The sequence below is a fragment of the Xenopus laevis genome, chromosome 5S, assembly GCF_017654675.1.
Source record: "Xenopus laevis strain J_2021 chromosome 5S, Xenopus_laevis_v10.1, whole genome shotgun sequence".
In the NCBI taxonomy this organism is placed as follows: domain Eukaryota; kingdom Metazoa; phylum Chordata; class Amphibia; order Anura; family Pipidae; genus Xenopus; species Xenopus laevis.
The window spans coordinates 30,588,635-30,603,615 of NC_054380.1; the positions used below are offsets into that span (position 1 = coordinate 30,588,635).

Genomic DNA, 14,981 nt, shown 5'->3' on the forward strand with positions numbered 1-14,981 from the left:
TTTAAAGGGATGTGCATGTTACTACATCTTTACATCTAAAGCTGGCCATAGACTCATAGATTCATCGCCAAACGAGCGGATCTTTCACCGATATGTCACTAACGGCATGGCTATATCGGGGGGTAAATCGAACGTTCGGCCGAATGGCCGAACGATCGAATTACAATACGCCAAGGGGCTCCGACGGGTCGGTCTGTTAAAAATCAAACCTTCCCGATCTATATCGTGGACACATATCGATCAGGAAGACCCGTCGGAAGCCCCCATACACGGGCAGATAATCTGTCAAATTGGTCCAAACTACCGATACCGCCAGCTTTATATACACGATATCCGTGTATGGCCACCTTAACTCTCTTTATCTTACATAAATGGCAGATACTGATATACAAATAAATGGATGGATGTGGCCAGACAATATTAAAATAATGGCATCTTGTGAAAGCCTGAAACTGCAAGCAGGGCCAGTAATAATTATTAGAAGCTATGAGCAAAAAGAAAGAAAATGTTGTGATGTGGGGAGTTGCAGTTCCACAGTGGTCGGACAGCAATCCCCCACCCACCAGCAAACCAGTTCAGGCTCCAACTCACTAGTACACACTAAGAGTCAATTATGGAAAGACAATTCAAAGGAAAATAATTATACATTTAGACCTGTTGAAGGGCAAGGGTTAATCTATGAGTGGCTTTAGGACAAGTGGGTTGTGCTGGTTAGTTGGAAAAATGCTGTCAAACAACAACTCTTTCTGGCAACAATGCTTGACAGTTTTGGCCAGAGCGAAATAGTACAGAGCTTGGCAGCAAGAACATATTTCCTTTCAGACAGAGAAAAATTATTACAAAGAAGAAATTAACAAAGCAAGATTGAGCTTGCGTGACTGGTTACCTGCACTTAAAGGAGCTCACTGGTTACCCATAGCAACCAATCAGTTATTGTCTTTTATTTTCATTCAACATGTAGTAGTTTGCTTAAAGCTTATTGATATATTTATATTGATATCGTTCATGTTCATAACTGTATTACATCTAGGGTTGCCACCTTTTTTGGAAAAAAAATACCGGCCTTTCTATATATTTATCTTTTTTCTCTATTAATAACATTGAGATCAGCCATCATTTTTACCGGGCCAGGCCGGTAAAATACCGGCCAGGTGGCAACCCTAATTACATCACATTTTTGTACATTTATTTGTGAATGCCATTGTTTATGAGTTTCTGCACTGTTGGTTCTGTCTCTTGAAACAATTCTGCAGAAGTCGATATCCTATATGGATTGGTGTGAAGGAATAGCCGTACCTGATAAATGGCTTCATCGCAGGCATGTTGCAGTCCCAGATTAAGCATTGTGTTCTGCAGGGTACGACCCATGTAGAATTCCAGGGAGAGATAATAGATTCGCTGTTGAACAAAACAGAAATAGAATTACAAACACAGGTAATAGCAGTACATACAACTTCCATTACTCATTTAAATGACAGTGTTGTACTGGCCAGAATAATGTTTTGTAATGCATGGCAGCTTATGTCAGGGTACTTGAAAGAACATGATATTTTTTTATAACGGGGGCACACGGGGAGATTTAGTTGCCAATTGACTAATCGCCTCTTCTTCTGGGCGACAATCTCCCCGATCTGCCTTCCCCTACCTCCACGTCGGCTATAATGAGAAATCGCCAGCAGGATGGCGGTCGCAGTACTTCGTTTTCCGAAGTCTCCCGAAGTTTCCTTGTGAGGCAACTTCGGAAAACAAATCGCCGCGAGTGCCATACCGCTGGCGATTTTTCATTATAGCGCGCGGGAAGGCAGATCGGGGAGATTGTTTCCCTGAAGAAGAGGCGATTTGTCAATGGGGCGACTAATCTCCCTGTGTGCCCTTACCCTAAATGTGATGAAGCCCAACAGTTGCCCAAGAGGGCAAGCTACATGAAGATTATGGCAGGAAAAATAATGACTAAGGCCACAAACACACATGCAGAAGTGATAACACCCTGTCACTGGGGCTGTCAGCTAATTGGTTTGAGGGATCAATAGCCAATCTTATCTAATCAGATGTGACCACTCAAAGTAGTTACTCTGGTTGACAACCAATTGTATGTTATCTAGATGCATTGCCCAAAAGTAAGGCTATGGGCACACAGGCTGTTGTCTGCAGCTGTTGTCAGCCTGTGTATTTTTGCAGGCTAAGAGAAGCAGATCTGCTATGTGCCCCTGCTTCATTCATTTGAATTCATACCCGTAACACAAAGATGGCCCCATAACACAGAGATCTTTTATATACAATGTTTTCTAGCAAACAACTATTTTTTCCCAGCCAATATGCTTGAACTGGATACAGCCTTCCAGGCAAACAGAAATGGCACGGCCAAAAACCTGATTCACAAGTCTTTCTTTCAATTTGCATCTGAAAGAAACCAATTACATTTCCTTATATTCCCAGCAAACAGTCAGGCTCCAGGAGCTTTATTTGCCATGTAGAAGATGTCTGCGCCTTGGCTTTAGGACTGCTGGTTACACTGAAAGAACTCAAGCTGGACGTACCCCATTCAAGTCATATGTACAGTATAATTATAAGCCAGGGCTCCATCATTGTGGCCCAGGAAAACGGCATACTCTCATGAGCAACTTTATTTCTAATCAGGCAGTCCAAAGTCTGTCCATTCAGTTGTTAAACTGGCCATAGATGCAAAGATCCGATCGTTCGAATCCTCGAACGATCGGATTTCCCCATCTCCCGAATCGTACGAATCCTCGATTCGTACGATCAGATCTTTGTGTCTATGGCCAGCTTAACTTGCAACTCTAAGCTACCCCTGACAGTTTTAGTCTAATACTTTAAGGGCAGAGACACACGGGCAGATTCGGGGAGATTAGTCGCCCGGCGACAAATCTCTTCTTCTTCGGATTGACTAATCTCCCCGAACGGCCTTCCCCTGCCTTCCGCCGGCTAGAATGAAAATCGGCGACGGGAAGGCACTCAGAGTACTTTATTTTCCGAAGACGCCCAAAGTTTCCCTGTGAGGCAACTTTAGGCGACTTATAAAAATGATTTCCCCCGAGAAGATGAGATTTGTTATCTGGCGACTAATCTCCCCGAATCTGCCAGGGTGTATCTCTGCCCTACAAGTCCTAGGAAATGCATTTTTTGTTAATATATTCCAAACATTAGTTATTTTCCTGAAAGAAAAACTCAATACTCTGTCTGATGACACAATACTTCACCCGATGACACAATACTTCACCTGATAACACAATACTTCTCCTGATGAAAAGGTACTATGGCCACATGGCACACTGACTAGAAATTATTTTGCTTATGAAGGTATTTCTAGTCAGCTACAAGTAGCAATTAGGGTTGCCACCTGGCCAATATTTTACCAGCCTGGCTGGTAAAAATGATGTTTGATCCCAATGTGTTTAATAGGGAAAAAAGATAAATATATAGGAATGCCTAGCTGGTAAGAATTATGGTTGATCCCAATGTTTTTAATAGGGAAAAAAGATAAATATATAGGAAGGTCAGTATTCTTTATCCAGAAAAAGTGGCAATCCTACTAGCAGCTATTAGAGAGATGGGTACAGAAAAATGTACAGAGATTTAATAGCATAATCAATTTTTTTTTCTATTTATGGTTGGCAAAACCGTGGCTTTTAGGTTAGTGATGAAGCAGTCATATTGATTCTAATGTGCCCAGGATGCCAATAATTCCCATTTAGCTGTGTGAACAAGAGCTGCATAATGAAAGATAGATGAGTGAGGCATAATGCCCAGCCAATGACTTCCCTGCGGTCAATCCATCAAGGACATTTTGTAGCTCTGTATAGGCAACCACAGTGAAACACATAAGAACCTTAATCCAATTAGGATCTTAATGCAAGACAATCTCCATGCCCTCAGACCCTATTAATATGGATATGTGCTTCTACTCTTAAACCAAAAAATTTAAATGTTTTAAAGTAATGAAAATATCATGTATTGTCACCCTTCACTGGTAAATGTTCTGTGTTTGCTTCAAAAACACTACTATAGTTCATATAAACAAGATGCTGTGTAGCAATGACAGCAATTGAAAAAAGGCTATATGGTACAGGTTAAATAGTGGATAACAGATAACACCATTATGTTCTACAGAGCTTATCTGCTATCTGCTGTGTAACCTGAGCCTTTTCTTCTTTGAATGGCTGACAAATAATGCTATGTATGCAGAGGTACAAGACTTTTTATACTCTTTATAGGGACCACCAAGTGGGGTTTACCTTGACGTGGTATGGTGGCTTATCAACTTTATTATCATAACTTTGTAACTAAAAACCCATTTTTGTAAACACATGCACTTGCACTTATACTGAATTACTTATGAGACAGGGGACCAGGGACTGTGAATTGATTAATTGGACAAATCAGTAGCAATTCCATTAACTTAGCCTTTTGAGTGCTCCCACAACCCCCCTTTTTGTAGCTTATTTATATAAACAATAGTAATGTTTCTGAGGCAAAAAAAACTCTACATTATATTTTTATTACTTTAAAGCATTAATTTTTTGATGCTACTGTTCCTTTAAATAAATGCTGCGAATTTCAGCCTGAAGCAGAGACATTCGTTGAGCTTGGGCTGCATTTACTCAATTAACATCTGCTTTTGGGGCATTTCAGGTGAACAGCTGGTTATGCCTGTCCTGTGTTCCAAGCAGAAGAAGGAACAGCAATAGAAAACAGTGACATTAAAAGTCTATCTTTCACCTTTCCTCTCCCTTTCTACTGAATGAATAAATATATGAAAAATACATAAATGAATGAACGAATACATAAATGAACGAAAGTATTTCTTAGTTGGAGGACAACATGGCCAGATGTGTTCCACTGCTGTTTATTCTGCTCTACTACATCAGCATACAGTGAATGATAAAACACGAGTACAACTGGACAGATTCATGGAATCGCCCTCCTGATCTCATTTTTAGGGTTCTGTGTTGGCCAGTATAGCTACCAGTGTCTGTATCTGAATTTGCTAATGATCTTCCCATATGTGGGTAAAAATACTGTACAGGTATTTCGCATTATTTATTTTGTTTTAATTCCAAGACACTAAGGGACACATGCACTGTCAACATGAATGAATTCCGCCACTGCGTATCTTGACAGCGCTATATAAATAAATGATGATTATGATGAGGTACGGGACCTGTTATCCAGAATGCTCGGGACCAGGGGTTTTCCAGATAACAAATATTTCAGTAATTTGGATCTTAATGCCTAAAGTCTACTAGAAAATCATGTAAACATTTAATAACTAAATAGGTTGTTTTGCTTCCAATAAGGATTAATTATCTTCGCTTGGATAAAGTACAAGGTATTGTTTAATTACTACAGATAAAAGCAAATAATTTTTAAACATTTGCATAAAATGGAGCCTATGGAAGACAGCCTTTCCGTAATTTGGAGCTTTCTGGATAATAGGTTTCCGGATAAGGGATCAAAAAGCAGCAAAATCATCTGCACATGGTATAGCTATTATACTGCATCAGGCTGCATGTATCCACCCCTAGCAAGACCACCAGTGATCCCTCTTATTATTGGAGATCCTTTTACCCTGAGGGGGCAACAAATATATATTTAGCAAGGATTAGTTACAATCCTCAATTTTTTTCACATCATGAAATGTTTTTCCTGTTTTTTTTGCCAGGTAAAATATTTTTCATGTGTTTATTGGTGACAATTTTTTTCTCTGAACGTAAGAATCTTTTCTTATCTGTCATAGGTGTTCCTTCCGAAGAATTTACCCAGAATGAGTCAAGATTCTTTTTCATGTTTTTTTGGCCTGGATCCACAGGTTATAAAATGAGGATCACAACTGGCAAAAGTCAACACACACTCAGTGATTATAATCACTTACCCAATACCCCGGCTGATTGATGATCCTGTTAGCAAAAGACTGCACCGGCATGGGCTACTTCTGAGCAATCTCATTTATCAATATGCATGTAGGGTCTTCGACTAACACCTACGTGCCTACAGGCTTTTCTTTTGTACAACCAATAGATAGAACATATAGATATAATAGATATATAGAAAAATAACAGCCTGAATTTTATATTTAAAGGCCTTAAAGGGGTTGTTCACCTTCAAACAATTAGTTGTTTTCAGATAGATCACCAGAAATAACTTTTCTCTGGGTTTCGTTACAGGCAGCTGTTAGAATTGATACAATAGATGCTAATACTCCAGAGATGCTGCTGAGAAATGTATCAACTAAATGTTGCAAAATTGTAACAGTTTAGAGTCATCACCTGAATTACTGAGCTGCCAGACTCAAACACCACAGACACGAACATTCGACTTTAAACTTAGAATTTGGAAAAAACTGTAAAAAATGAATAATGGAAAAAAAAAGTTTTGGGGAACAATCTAAAAACAACTGAATTGAAAAAAAAGTGTTTTAAGGTGAACAACCCCTTAAACTTTTTAAAATCAGATTTTTTAAAATGTGGAACAAGATTACAGATACAATCTATGGATATATCTAGTTTTATGTCTATACAGGTATGGGATATGTTATGTGGAAAACCATTATCCAGAAAGCTCCAAATTACAGAAAGGTTGTCTCCCATAGACTCCATTTTATGTAGTAATAAAACAGTACAGTGATCCAAACTAAGATATAATTAATAGGTATTGCAAGCAAAACCAGCCTATTGGGTTTATTTAACATTTAAATGATTTCCAAATTACAGAAACATCCATTATCCGGAAAACCCCAGGTCCTGAGTATTCTGGATAACAGGATACATACCTGTATCAGTCCTATATTCCCTTAGCCTGTTGGCACCAAATTGTCTATTAATGAGAGGAGTCTGTGCATGTTTCTCATATTAAACATAACTTACAAACTCAGGCATCTGACTTTCTAAGAGATCACAATCTGTTTATGCTGATTATAATATAGGCTCAAGAAAAATATGTAGCTTGTATATATATAGTCTGTGGTTCTGTAGAAACACTGCATTGCCTCTAGTTGTACACTTCAGTGTATAGGTGTCTAATTATGGTAACGGATGTACAGGACAGAAGCCACGGTGACTTCCTCAAGGTCAAAAGAGGAGAAAGATAAAGTGAATGCATCCCTTCTTCCATCACAGGCCACTTATAGAAATGAGCAAAGGTTGCAAATAATGCAATTTGAGTATATTTAAGCAATTCCATATTAATAAATGTATTGACTGCACTTACAAATAGTAGGTACTAGGGGCAGGCAGAGTAGGCGCCCACCTAGGGTGCAATCATGGGGGGGAACAATTTTAAGGGGATTTTTTTTCTATTTTAAACCTGGTTTGCTTGGCCTTTAATAGTTTTTCAATTTTATAAACCGCCTGTTCCAACCCCCTCTTGCCTGTGATTCTAAACTGCAGGCAGAAGCACTACCCACCTCCCTCTTGGCAGCTGCTGGTACATATTTGTGGGCAATATCTGGGCTGCTGCTGGCACAGGTAAACAGATGATATGGGGCAATATGATGGATTTTTGGCTGCTGCTGGCACAGGTACATATTTGGGGCAATATGACGGTTTTTTGGCTGGTGCTGGCACAGGTACAAATTTGGGGCAATATGATGGATTTTTTTTGGCTGCCGCTGGCATAGGTGGAAATTGGGGGTAAAAATATGAAGGATGTTTTGGCTTATGCTGGCACAGGTACAGATTATTGGCAATCTGAGGGATTGGCTGCCTTTGGCACAGGTACAAATGGGGGCAATATGATAGATGCTGGCACAGGTATTTAGGGAAATATGAATGGTAAAGTAGGAAATGGTAATGCAGGACCGGGTGGATGGGGCACTGATTGAAGCCCTTGTCTAGGATGCCAAAATACCTTGGCCTGGCCATGCATGCCTGGGATAAACTGCATAGCATCCCTGGATCATTTAACATAGAAACAAATCAACTTCCCAGCGCTTTCCAGCACCACAGCCCTGTATGTACTACCTGTATGCATCAAACATGCACCAAATGGTACCCCTATGCACTAAATGGCACCCCCATATGCCAAATGACACCTCTGTGCACCACTAAATGACACCCCTATGAACTAAATGGCACCCCTATGAACCAAATGGCACCCCTGTGCACTAAATGGCACCCCTATGAACCAAATGGCACCCCTATGAACTAAATGGCACCCCTATGAACCAAATGGCACCCCTATGAACCAAATGGCACCCCTATGAACTAAATGGCACCCCTATGAACCAAATGGCACCCCTGTGCACTAAATGGCACCCCTCTGAACCAAATGGCACCCCTCTGAACCAAATGGCACCCCTATGAACCTAATGGCACCCCTGTGCACTAAATGGCACCCCTGTGAACCAAATGGCACCCCTGTGCACTAATTGGCACCCCTGTGCACTAAATGGTACCCCCGTATGCCAAATGGTCCCCCTATGAACCAAATGGCACCCCATGCATCAGGCGCATCTCCTGCATCAGTGTTTATGTATCCCTATGTCAGTAAACAACAAGGAGTAAAGAAGCAGAGGCAGTGCGAGGTGACGCATAAAGCGCTGCCAGTCGCACAGCAGGGAGATGCTGCACCGATTGAGCAAAACAAGACGCAAGATGGATGGCAGCAGCAGCAGCAGCAGTGACAGAGCAGGGATTGTGTTCCCCTGTGACACTGTATGAAGGACATGTTGCTTATGTATTTACCTTGGGATCCTTCTCGTAGTAATACTGCTGCGTCCTGATCCATCGTCCCACCAGGTGATCACGGACCGTGTGCGCCAGGGCAAAGTAATAGTCCCTCGGAGTGGACACGTTCCGGTCTTTCACTAGGGTGAAGTGCAGGTGCCGATTGAAGCTCTTCCTGACCTCGGACACATCCCCAAGGCCGGCGATGCCCCTCACGCTGATCTGCTTCTTTTTGTCCGAGTCTGACAGCGGGGTGGCCATGTCGGTGCCAACAGAGAGGGGTTACCAGGGAGATGTGAGTGCAGCTCTGGCTGTGTCCAAACCTTATTAACTGCAGAGGGAGGGATGTTCATGCGCACAGCTCACTACACCGGCTTCCTACTCGCACACACGCACTGTACTGAGGGACACTGACCGCTTTTACTTATTAATACAGCCCATGACAAGATAGCTCCTCCTCCTGCGGGGTAATGATATGCAGGGGAGGCGGGACACAAGCCTAATCTCTAGTAGTGCTACTGAGAGAATTAGAACCTCTGGGCAATGATATGCAAAGGCAGAGCCAGGCCCCGCCCACAAAAGCACACGAGGCACCAGCCTACTACAGTCACGTAGGCGTGGCTAAATGCACACTAAACCCCTCCTATTCATAAATGACAGGGACTTTCTTCTTCCAGCCCTGGACTAGAAGTCAGTCACAAGCAACAGAGCAGTTGCTGGTCACGTCGTGGCCGCATTTCGTTTGGGACACAGCGGGCATTTACCTGGTGCCCTCAGTATCACAATGTCACATTATGAAGAAGCGTGTAAATAAAGTGCAAATAACATGAGTTTGCGCAAAGATGTTTATAGATTCCCTCGGCTTTTACAGATTTTCAGCTTTTCCTCATCGTGAATATAACTGCTGGTTATGGTTTGGTATCTGTTCCACTAGACCACTACATTTCCCAGCAGCCTCCAGCAGCCTCCAGCAGCCCACAATGTAAATAACTGCTGGTGGCTCAGACCCAATCATTCTTTTGCACCCCTCAGTTTTCCAGACAAATTGGGCTACTCATTTAAAGCCCAGGCGGGTTTTGAAAGTACAAGCTAGCCAAGGTACAGATTTGGGCTACTTTTTGGGCTTTTGTCTGGTTTGTACTTTGAAAAACAGCCGCCGTTTTTTCTTGCCCTAATGTGCCAAGCCTGAGTCTCCCAATGCATGTTGGGTAATGTTGTCTTTGTTTAATTGTTTTGTATTTGCCAACTGCCAAGTTTAAGACTACCATACCCAGCATGCAATGGGACTGACTTGTGTAGAATTAGGGAGTTACCAGATTTTGAGCTCTGTACCCCCGTCCATCTCCCGTCACACATTCTCGCGTTTTCCACTGACTTTTCTCAACTTCAGCTAATTTTGGGGCAAAAATCTGCTCCAAATGTCTAAAAATGTCTAGAAGTTGACCTGTTTTACCAATATTTATTAAAATTGTATATGTATCAGGGCCTTATGGGGCCCCTATATCCAGCAATTGTGCTCTCTCGCAATAGTACAGCTGAATTTCCAGTTTAAAAAACTGAAATTCGGCTCTTAAAGGTGCAGTAGCGGCTTTTTGCCGCCCCTGGAATCCTCTCTGGCCTCATTGGCGGAGCGCCCCTGCCTATACCTCCTGGGCCCTCTGTATTTTCACCCCTGGTGAGGGCCGAATCCATCCCATTTTGCTTCATGGAAAAATTTGCGATACTGTGAAAATTTGAAAAAGGCGTATTTTCACATATATTCATTTATTTTTTACGGTTTTTTTTCACTGCATATTGTGCTATCTTTGGGGCTGGTTTTGTAAATTAGACCTGGCAACCCTGCCCTCAGCATTCGGCACGTCAGACGTAGCACTGTCAGTTCCTCATTGAAAGTGCTAATGGTTCCTTTGTGCATCATTTCTTTTGCATTTTCTTGCTGATAAAAAGGAAATAATGACCATTGCATTGTACACACACACACACACACGCTGTATAACTTATAGTGATCACTTCTAGAACGTTTTTCCCTTGCACACTGCCTGTACATAATTGCTAGAAAATCGCACTCAATGCCACATTTGTACCAGTCCTTTTTCTGTAGCAAAGAGAAGAAGCTCTTGACTAACATATACAGAACATTTAACTGTAGATTATATTCAATAATGTAGCCCCTGCTAAAATTTATAAAGGTATTAAAGTCACCTCAGAGGCCTGTGGCCTTGTGCTTTAATATGACCCCGTAATGCCTCAGTGACTTATAATATCGTTATAAATTAAAGTAGAGGGTACATTATTCACTATATATTTTTTGCAAACAGCCGGTGATGCGGAAACTGATTGTCATTTGTTACCCAGGAGTTGTTTTCTCTCCTTTTTTCTTTAGAGTTGTACAGGGTCCATTTCCTATTTCATTTTTATAGTATTTTATTTATGAATAAACATACTTGTATTGCTTAGTTTCACTACATGCTACACAGAGATACTCACAACAGACAACCCAGCAAAATGAACTACATGTGTTATTTACTACTGGTAGTAAATAAAAAAAAGACAGGTTCACTAAAAACATTGTAGATAAAATACAGTACAAGCAGCTAAACCATCATCACCAAATATAGAGAGACTGGGGCAGCACGTATCTACCCTTAGTAAGGTCACCCCTAGCAAGGTGACCAGCCGTCTTCTGTGATTTACTAGTACCATGCTATCAATGGGAGCCATTTGTTAAATATACAGCTGTCACCATCTATTTTCTGAAATCTTAGTTTAGCCTTTATTGGCCTAAGCCAAGCACTGGCTCCTGAGGTTATTTACAGTGCCTAAGAAGGAATCATGATAAACTTAGCTAAGAAAAATATTTGTTCCTTTGCAATATACTGTAAATAGACAGAAAGCACACTTGGTTTTTAATACAACACTCATGTTTATACATATGTTTGGGAGCCTCCATATTGTTTGAATCAGTGTCAGACTGGCCCACTGGAATACCAGAAAAACTCTCGGTGGGCCTTGGTGTTTCCGTGCGCCCTCCTGCTCCTACTCCTGCTCCTGCTCCCAACCATTTGGCCTATATCATGATCATTCCCTATTTCTGTATATAATTATTTTTGATGGCATGTGTCTGCTGTGACCTTGGCGAGGTCACCAAATAATTGGATCTTAACCCGATATGCCCACTAACAGCAGGGCGATATCGGATTAATCCGAACGTTTGGCCCTGGGGCCAAATGATCAGATTACAATGATGCAAATGGGCGCCGGCGGGTATCAGAATTGCATCAACTAGCCGATGCAGTACTGGATCGAAGAAAAAAATCAAACTTGCCTGATCGATATCTTTAGCCTGATATCGATCGTGGGGACCTGTCAGAAGCCCCCACAAACAGTCAGGTAAACGGACAAATCTGTCTAAAGGACCGATATCGGCAGCTTTAATCTGCCCGTGTATGGCCATCTTTAGTCTCAGACTGAAAATCCTACAGTCAGTATTTTACAGTGTGTATTTGTACATTTCATTCAATCTGCTTCCTGGCTGAGCATTTAAACTAAGGCTGAAGACAACCCCTATGGGGCAATAGTCTCCTCTATTCACATAAGGAACCATTGTGTCGGCTCCAACACAAACACACTTGGCATGATTTTTGCAAAGAAGCACAACACTTTGCATTTCCACGCCGAAATCAGACCAGTGTAATTTGCACCAGAGCCAACACAATGGTTTCCGGATGTGGAAATATGTGGAAAGAAGGTGGAGGGGCGATAGACATATACATGATCATCTGCTGTATTCTACTCCTAGCCCTGGCCAGTTTTCCCCCAACTGCCTGCACATTTTTTCAACCCTGCTCCCCCCTTGGGCAATACACTCATTACTAGAACGGGTGTGTGTAAGTGGAGCATGGTGGCCATCCAGATTGTCTAGGGCGCCTGACCGGCCAAAGGTCATACTTTACACAATTATTTCACAGAATATCAGACCTCTCATAAGGTCTTGAAGTGAATGGGAAAAATTCAGATGGCAGGTACATTATAGCAGGAGTCTCAGCGTAAAAAAAACACACGAAATGCAGCTTTATGGTAAATGCTTTTTCTAAACAGTATTTTTTATGTAGACTCTGCTTTTAGAGAGCTATGTGTTTGCTTCAAGACAATTCCCAGCTGGATTTTACCCAGTGATGCCCATTCAGATGCCAATGCGTGGTGTATTTGATTGCTGTTTATTTAAACAGTTTATAAATAGCCCAGCCCACAGTGGCAAACCATAAATGTACAAGCAAAAAATCTTTAGGGGGACCCAGCATAGGCCTCCCCCTACTCTTCCTGCCCTCAGCAAACTAGCAAGTGGGGGACAAAGTTTACATTTTAGAAGTGGCTGGGGAGAAGGAACTACTCTACAGACCCTGACCACCTCCCCCAGGGTCTGCTGTATAGTAATCATGTCACTGGCCCCCGAGATTTTCCTGTACTGAGTGCAATGATAAATGAATACATGAAAAGAGCTGTTGTGTATGTGCACCAGGGCTGCCATCAGGGCCCAATGGCTTTTATATGTTAAGGGAGGTCCAGCCGTGCTGCGCTTCCTGGATTTTCCGGGCCCCCTTGAACTGCTAAAGTAGGAGTCGAATTTGCTGAAGTAGGAGCTGAGTTGCGCCGAAGTAGGAACCGAGTTTCACTGAAGTAAGGGCTGAGATGCGCCGAAGTAGAAGCCGAGCCAAGCTTTTAACTTAGGGGGCCCTGGCCTCTGATGTTTTTTTTTTAACTTGGGGGTACCCTGGTCATTGATGTTTTTTTTTAACTTGGTGGGGCCCTGGCTGCTGATGTTTTTTTTATCTTGGGGGGCACTGGGCACAAATGGGGTTTTTTAACTTGTAGGAGGGGTACGCCACCAATGTTTTTTTTTTTACTAGTAGGGGGGCCCAGAAACCTTTGTTGTATGGGACCCCGCAAATTCTGATGGTGGCCCTGATGTGCACAGAGTGGTGACAGTGTCCTCAGTATTTTCACAGGAAATGAGAGAATGGCCATGTACACAGCTCAGCAGGATATGGGGCTGGAATCCTACAGACACTTACACACTGTGTAGAACAATAATAACCTCTTTTTTTCATATTATGTGGTCAAGTGACAAGTTCCTCTCAGAGATGTAGCTCGGCTGCCATACAATAATATGCAAAGTCTTACTGTCTGGCTCATTAGCACCACAAAACACTCACTGGTTCCTCATCACATTTTTGCACCTTTACAGAGAACTCTCACCAGTTGCTATTCTATGAAGGAAGCTTTCAAGCAGTAAAAGAGGTGAAATTGATAGATTGTTTTTGTTGTGCTAATTTCCCTTTAGCAGCTGCAGCTTTCATCTTAAATACATACATCCCTACAAGATAAACAGCGAGTAGTCACCCATACCTCCGAACATTTTGGAAATTAAAAGAGGGACAAAAAAAAGTTGCGGCACGTATCGCAGTGATTTCTTTGACCACGCCCATTTTTTGTGGCCACACCCCTTAATTACCATGTTCATTTTACAAAATTTGGCAGGTTATCAAAGTTTGAACATATTTCTGTGTTTTTTTTCCCAGTTATTACAGTTTTGCTAATGAATGCAAATTGCCTGTGAGTCTAACTTCTTCCAAGAGACCTGTTTTTCTAAATTGTTACAATTACTTATTTGCTTATCTCAAAATTGTTACAAAAGTATCTTAGTTGTTCTGGGCTCTCTGACAAAAGCCAATTAAGTTAGAAATTTTGTATCTTTTTCTGGCTGTTCAGTTTTCAGTACAAATGCGGGACTGCGGGTTGAGCTGTCAAAAGTGGGACTGTCCCGCTAAAAACGGGACAGTTGGAAGGTTTGGTCACCACCCTCAAGTCAGACACCCCTGGCAGCCCCTGCATTAGATTATTGGGCATTTGGGCAGGGAGGAAGTCTTTGCAATAAACGGAAGGGCATATACATTGAGGCTGCTGGTCATGACTTCCAGCCCTGTGCCTCCAGTGTTCTATGCTAACAGTGGCACTATCCACAGTAAGCAACATTATACATAATTCTATTATTTACCCTGTCCCTTAGGACTGCCATATACCCTGTTAAGATCTGTATGTAAAGCTGCTTGCATATAAAACACATGCAGCTGTTCACAACGGTTCTTAAAAATAACATCAGTTGTTTTTCATGTAATAGGCAAGGACCTGAATAGAAAGAGGAGTATTAAAAAGTAACAATATTAAAATTGTAGCCTCACAGAATAATATTTTTTTGGCTTGTGGGATCAGTGACCCACATCTGACAGCTGGAAAGAGGTG

General features: G+C 41.8%; 1 protein-coding gene across 1 annotated transcript in view; it reads right to left on the reverse strand.

Annotated features, from left to right (window-relative positions):
* The window catches only part of pygm.S (phosphorylase, glycogen, muscle S homeolog), a 35,064-nt gene extending 25,993 nt beyond the window's left edge, over window positions 1-9,071 (reverse strand). Inside the window, 2 exon segments of the mRNA NM_001091595.1 lie at window positions 1,297-1,398; window positions 8,700-9,071. Coding sequence (NP_001085064.1) covers window positions 1,297-1,398; window positions 8,700-8,942 — 345 coding nt within the window. The 5' untranslated portion in view covers window positions 8,943-9,071.
* Between the last annotated feature and the right edge of the window lie 5,910 nt (window positions 9,072-14,981).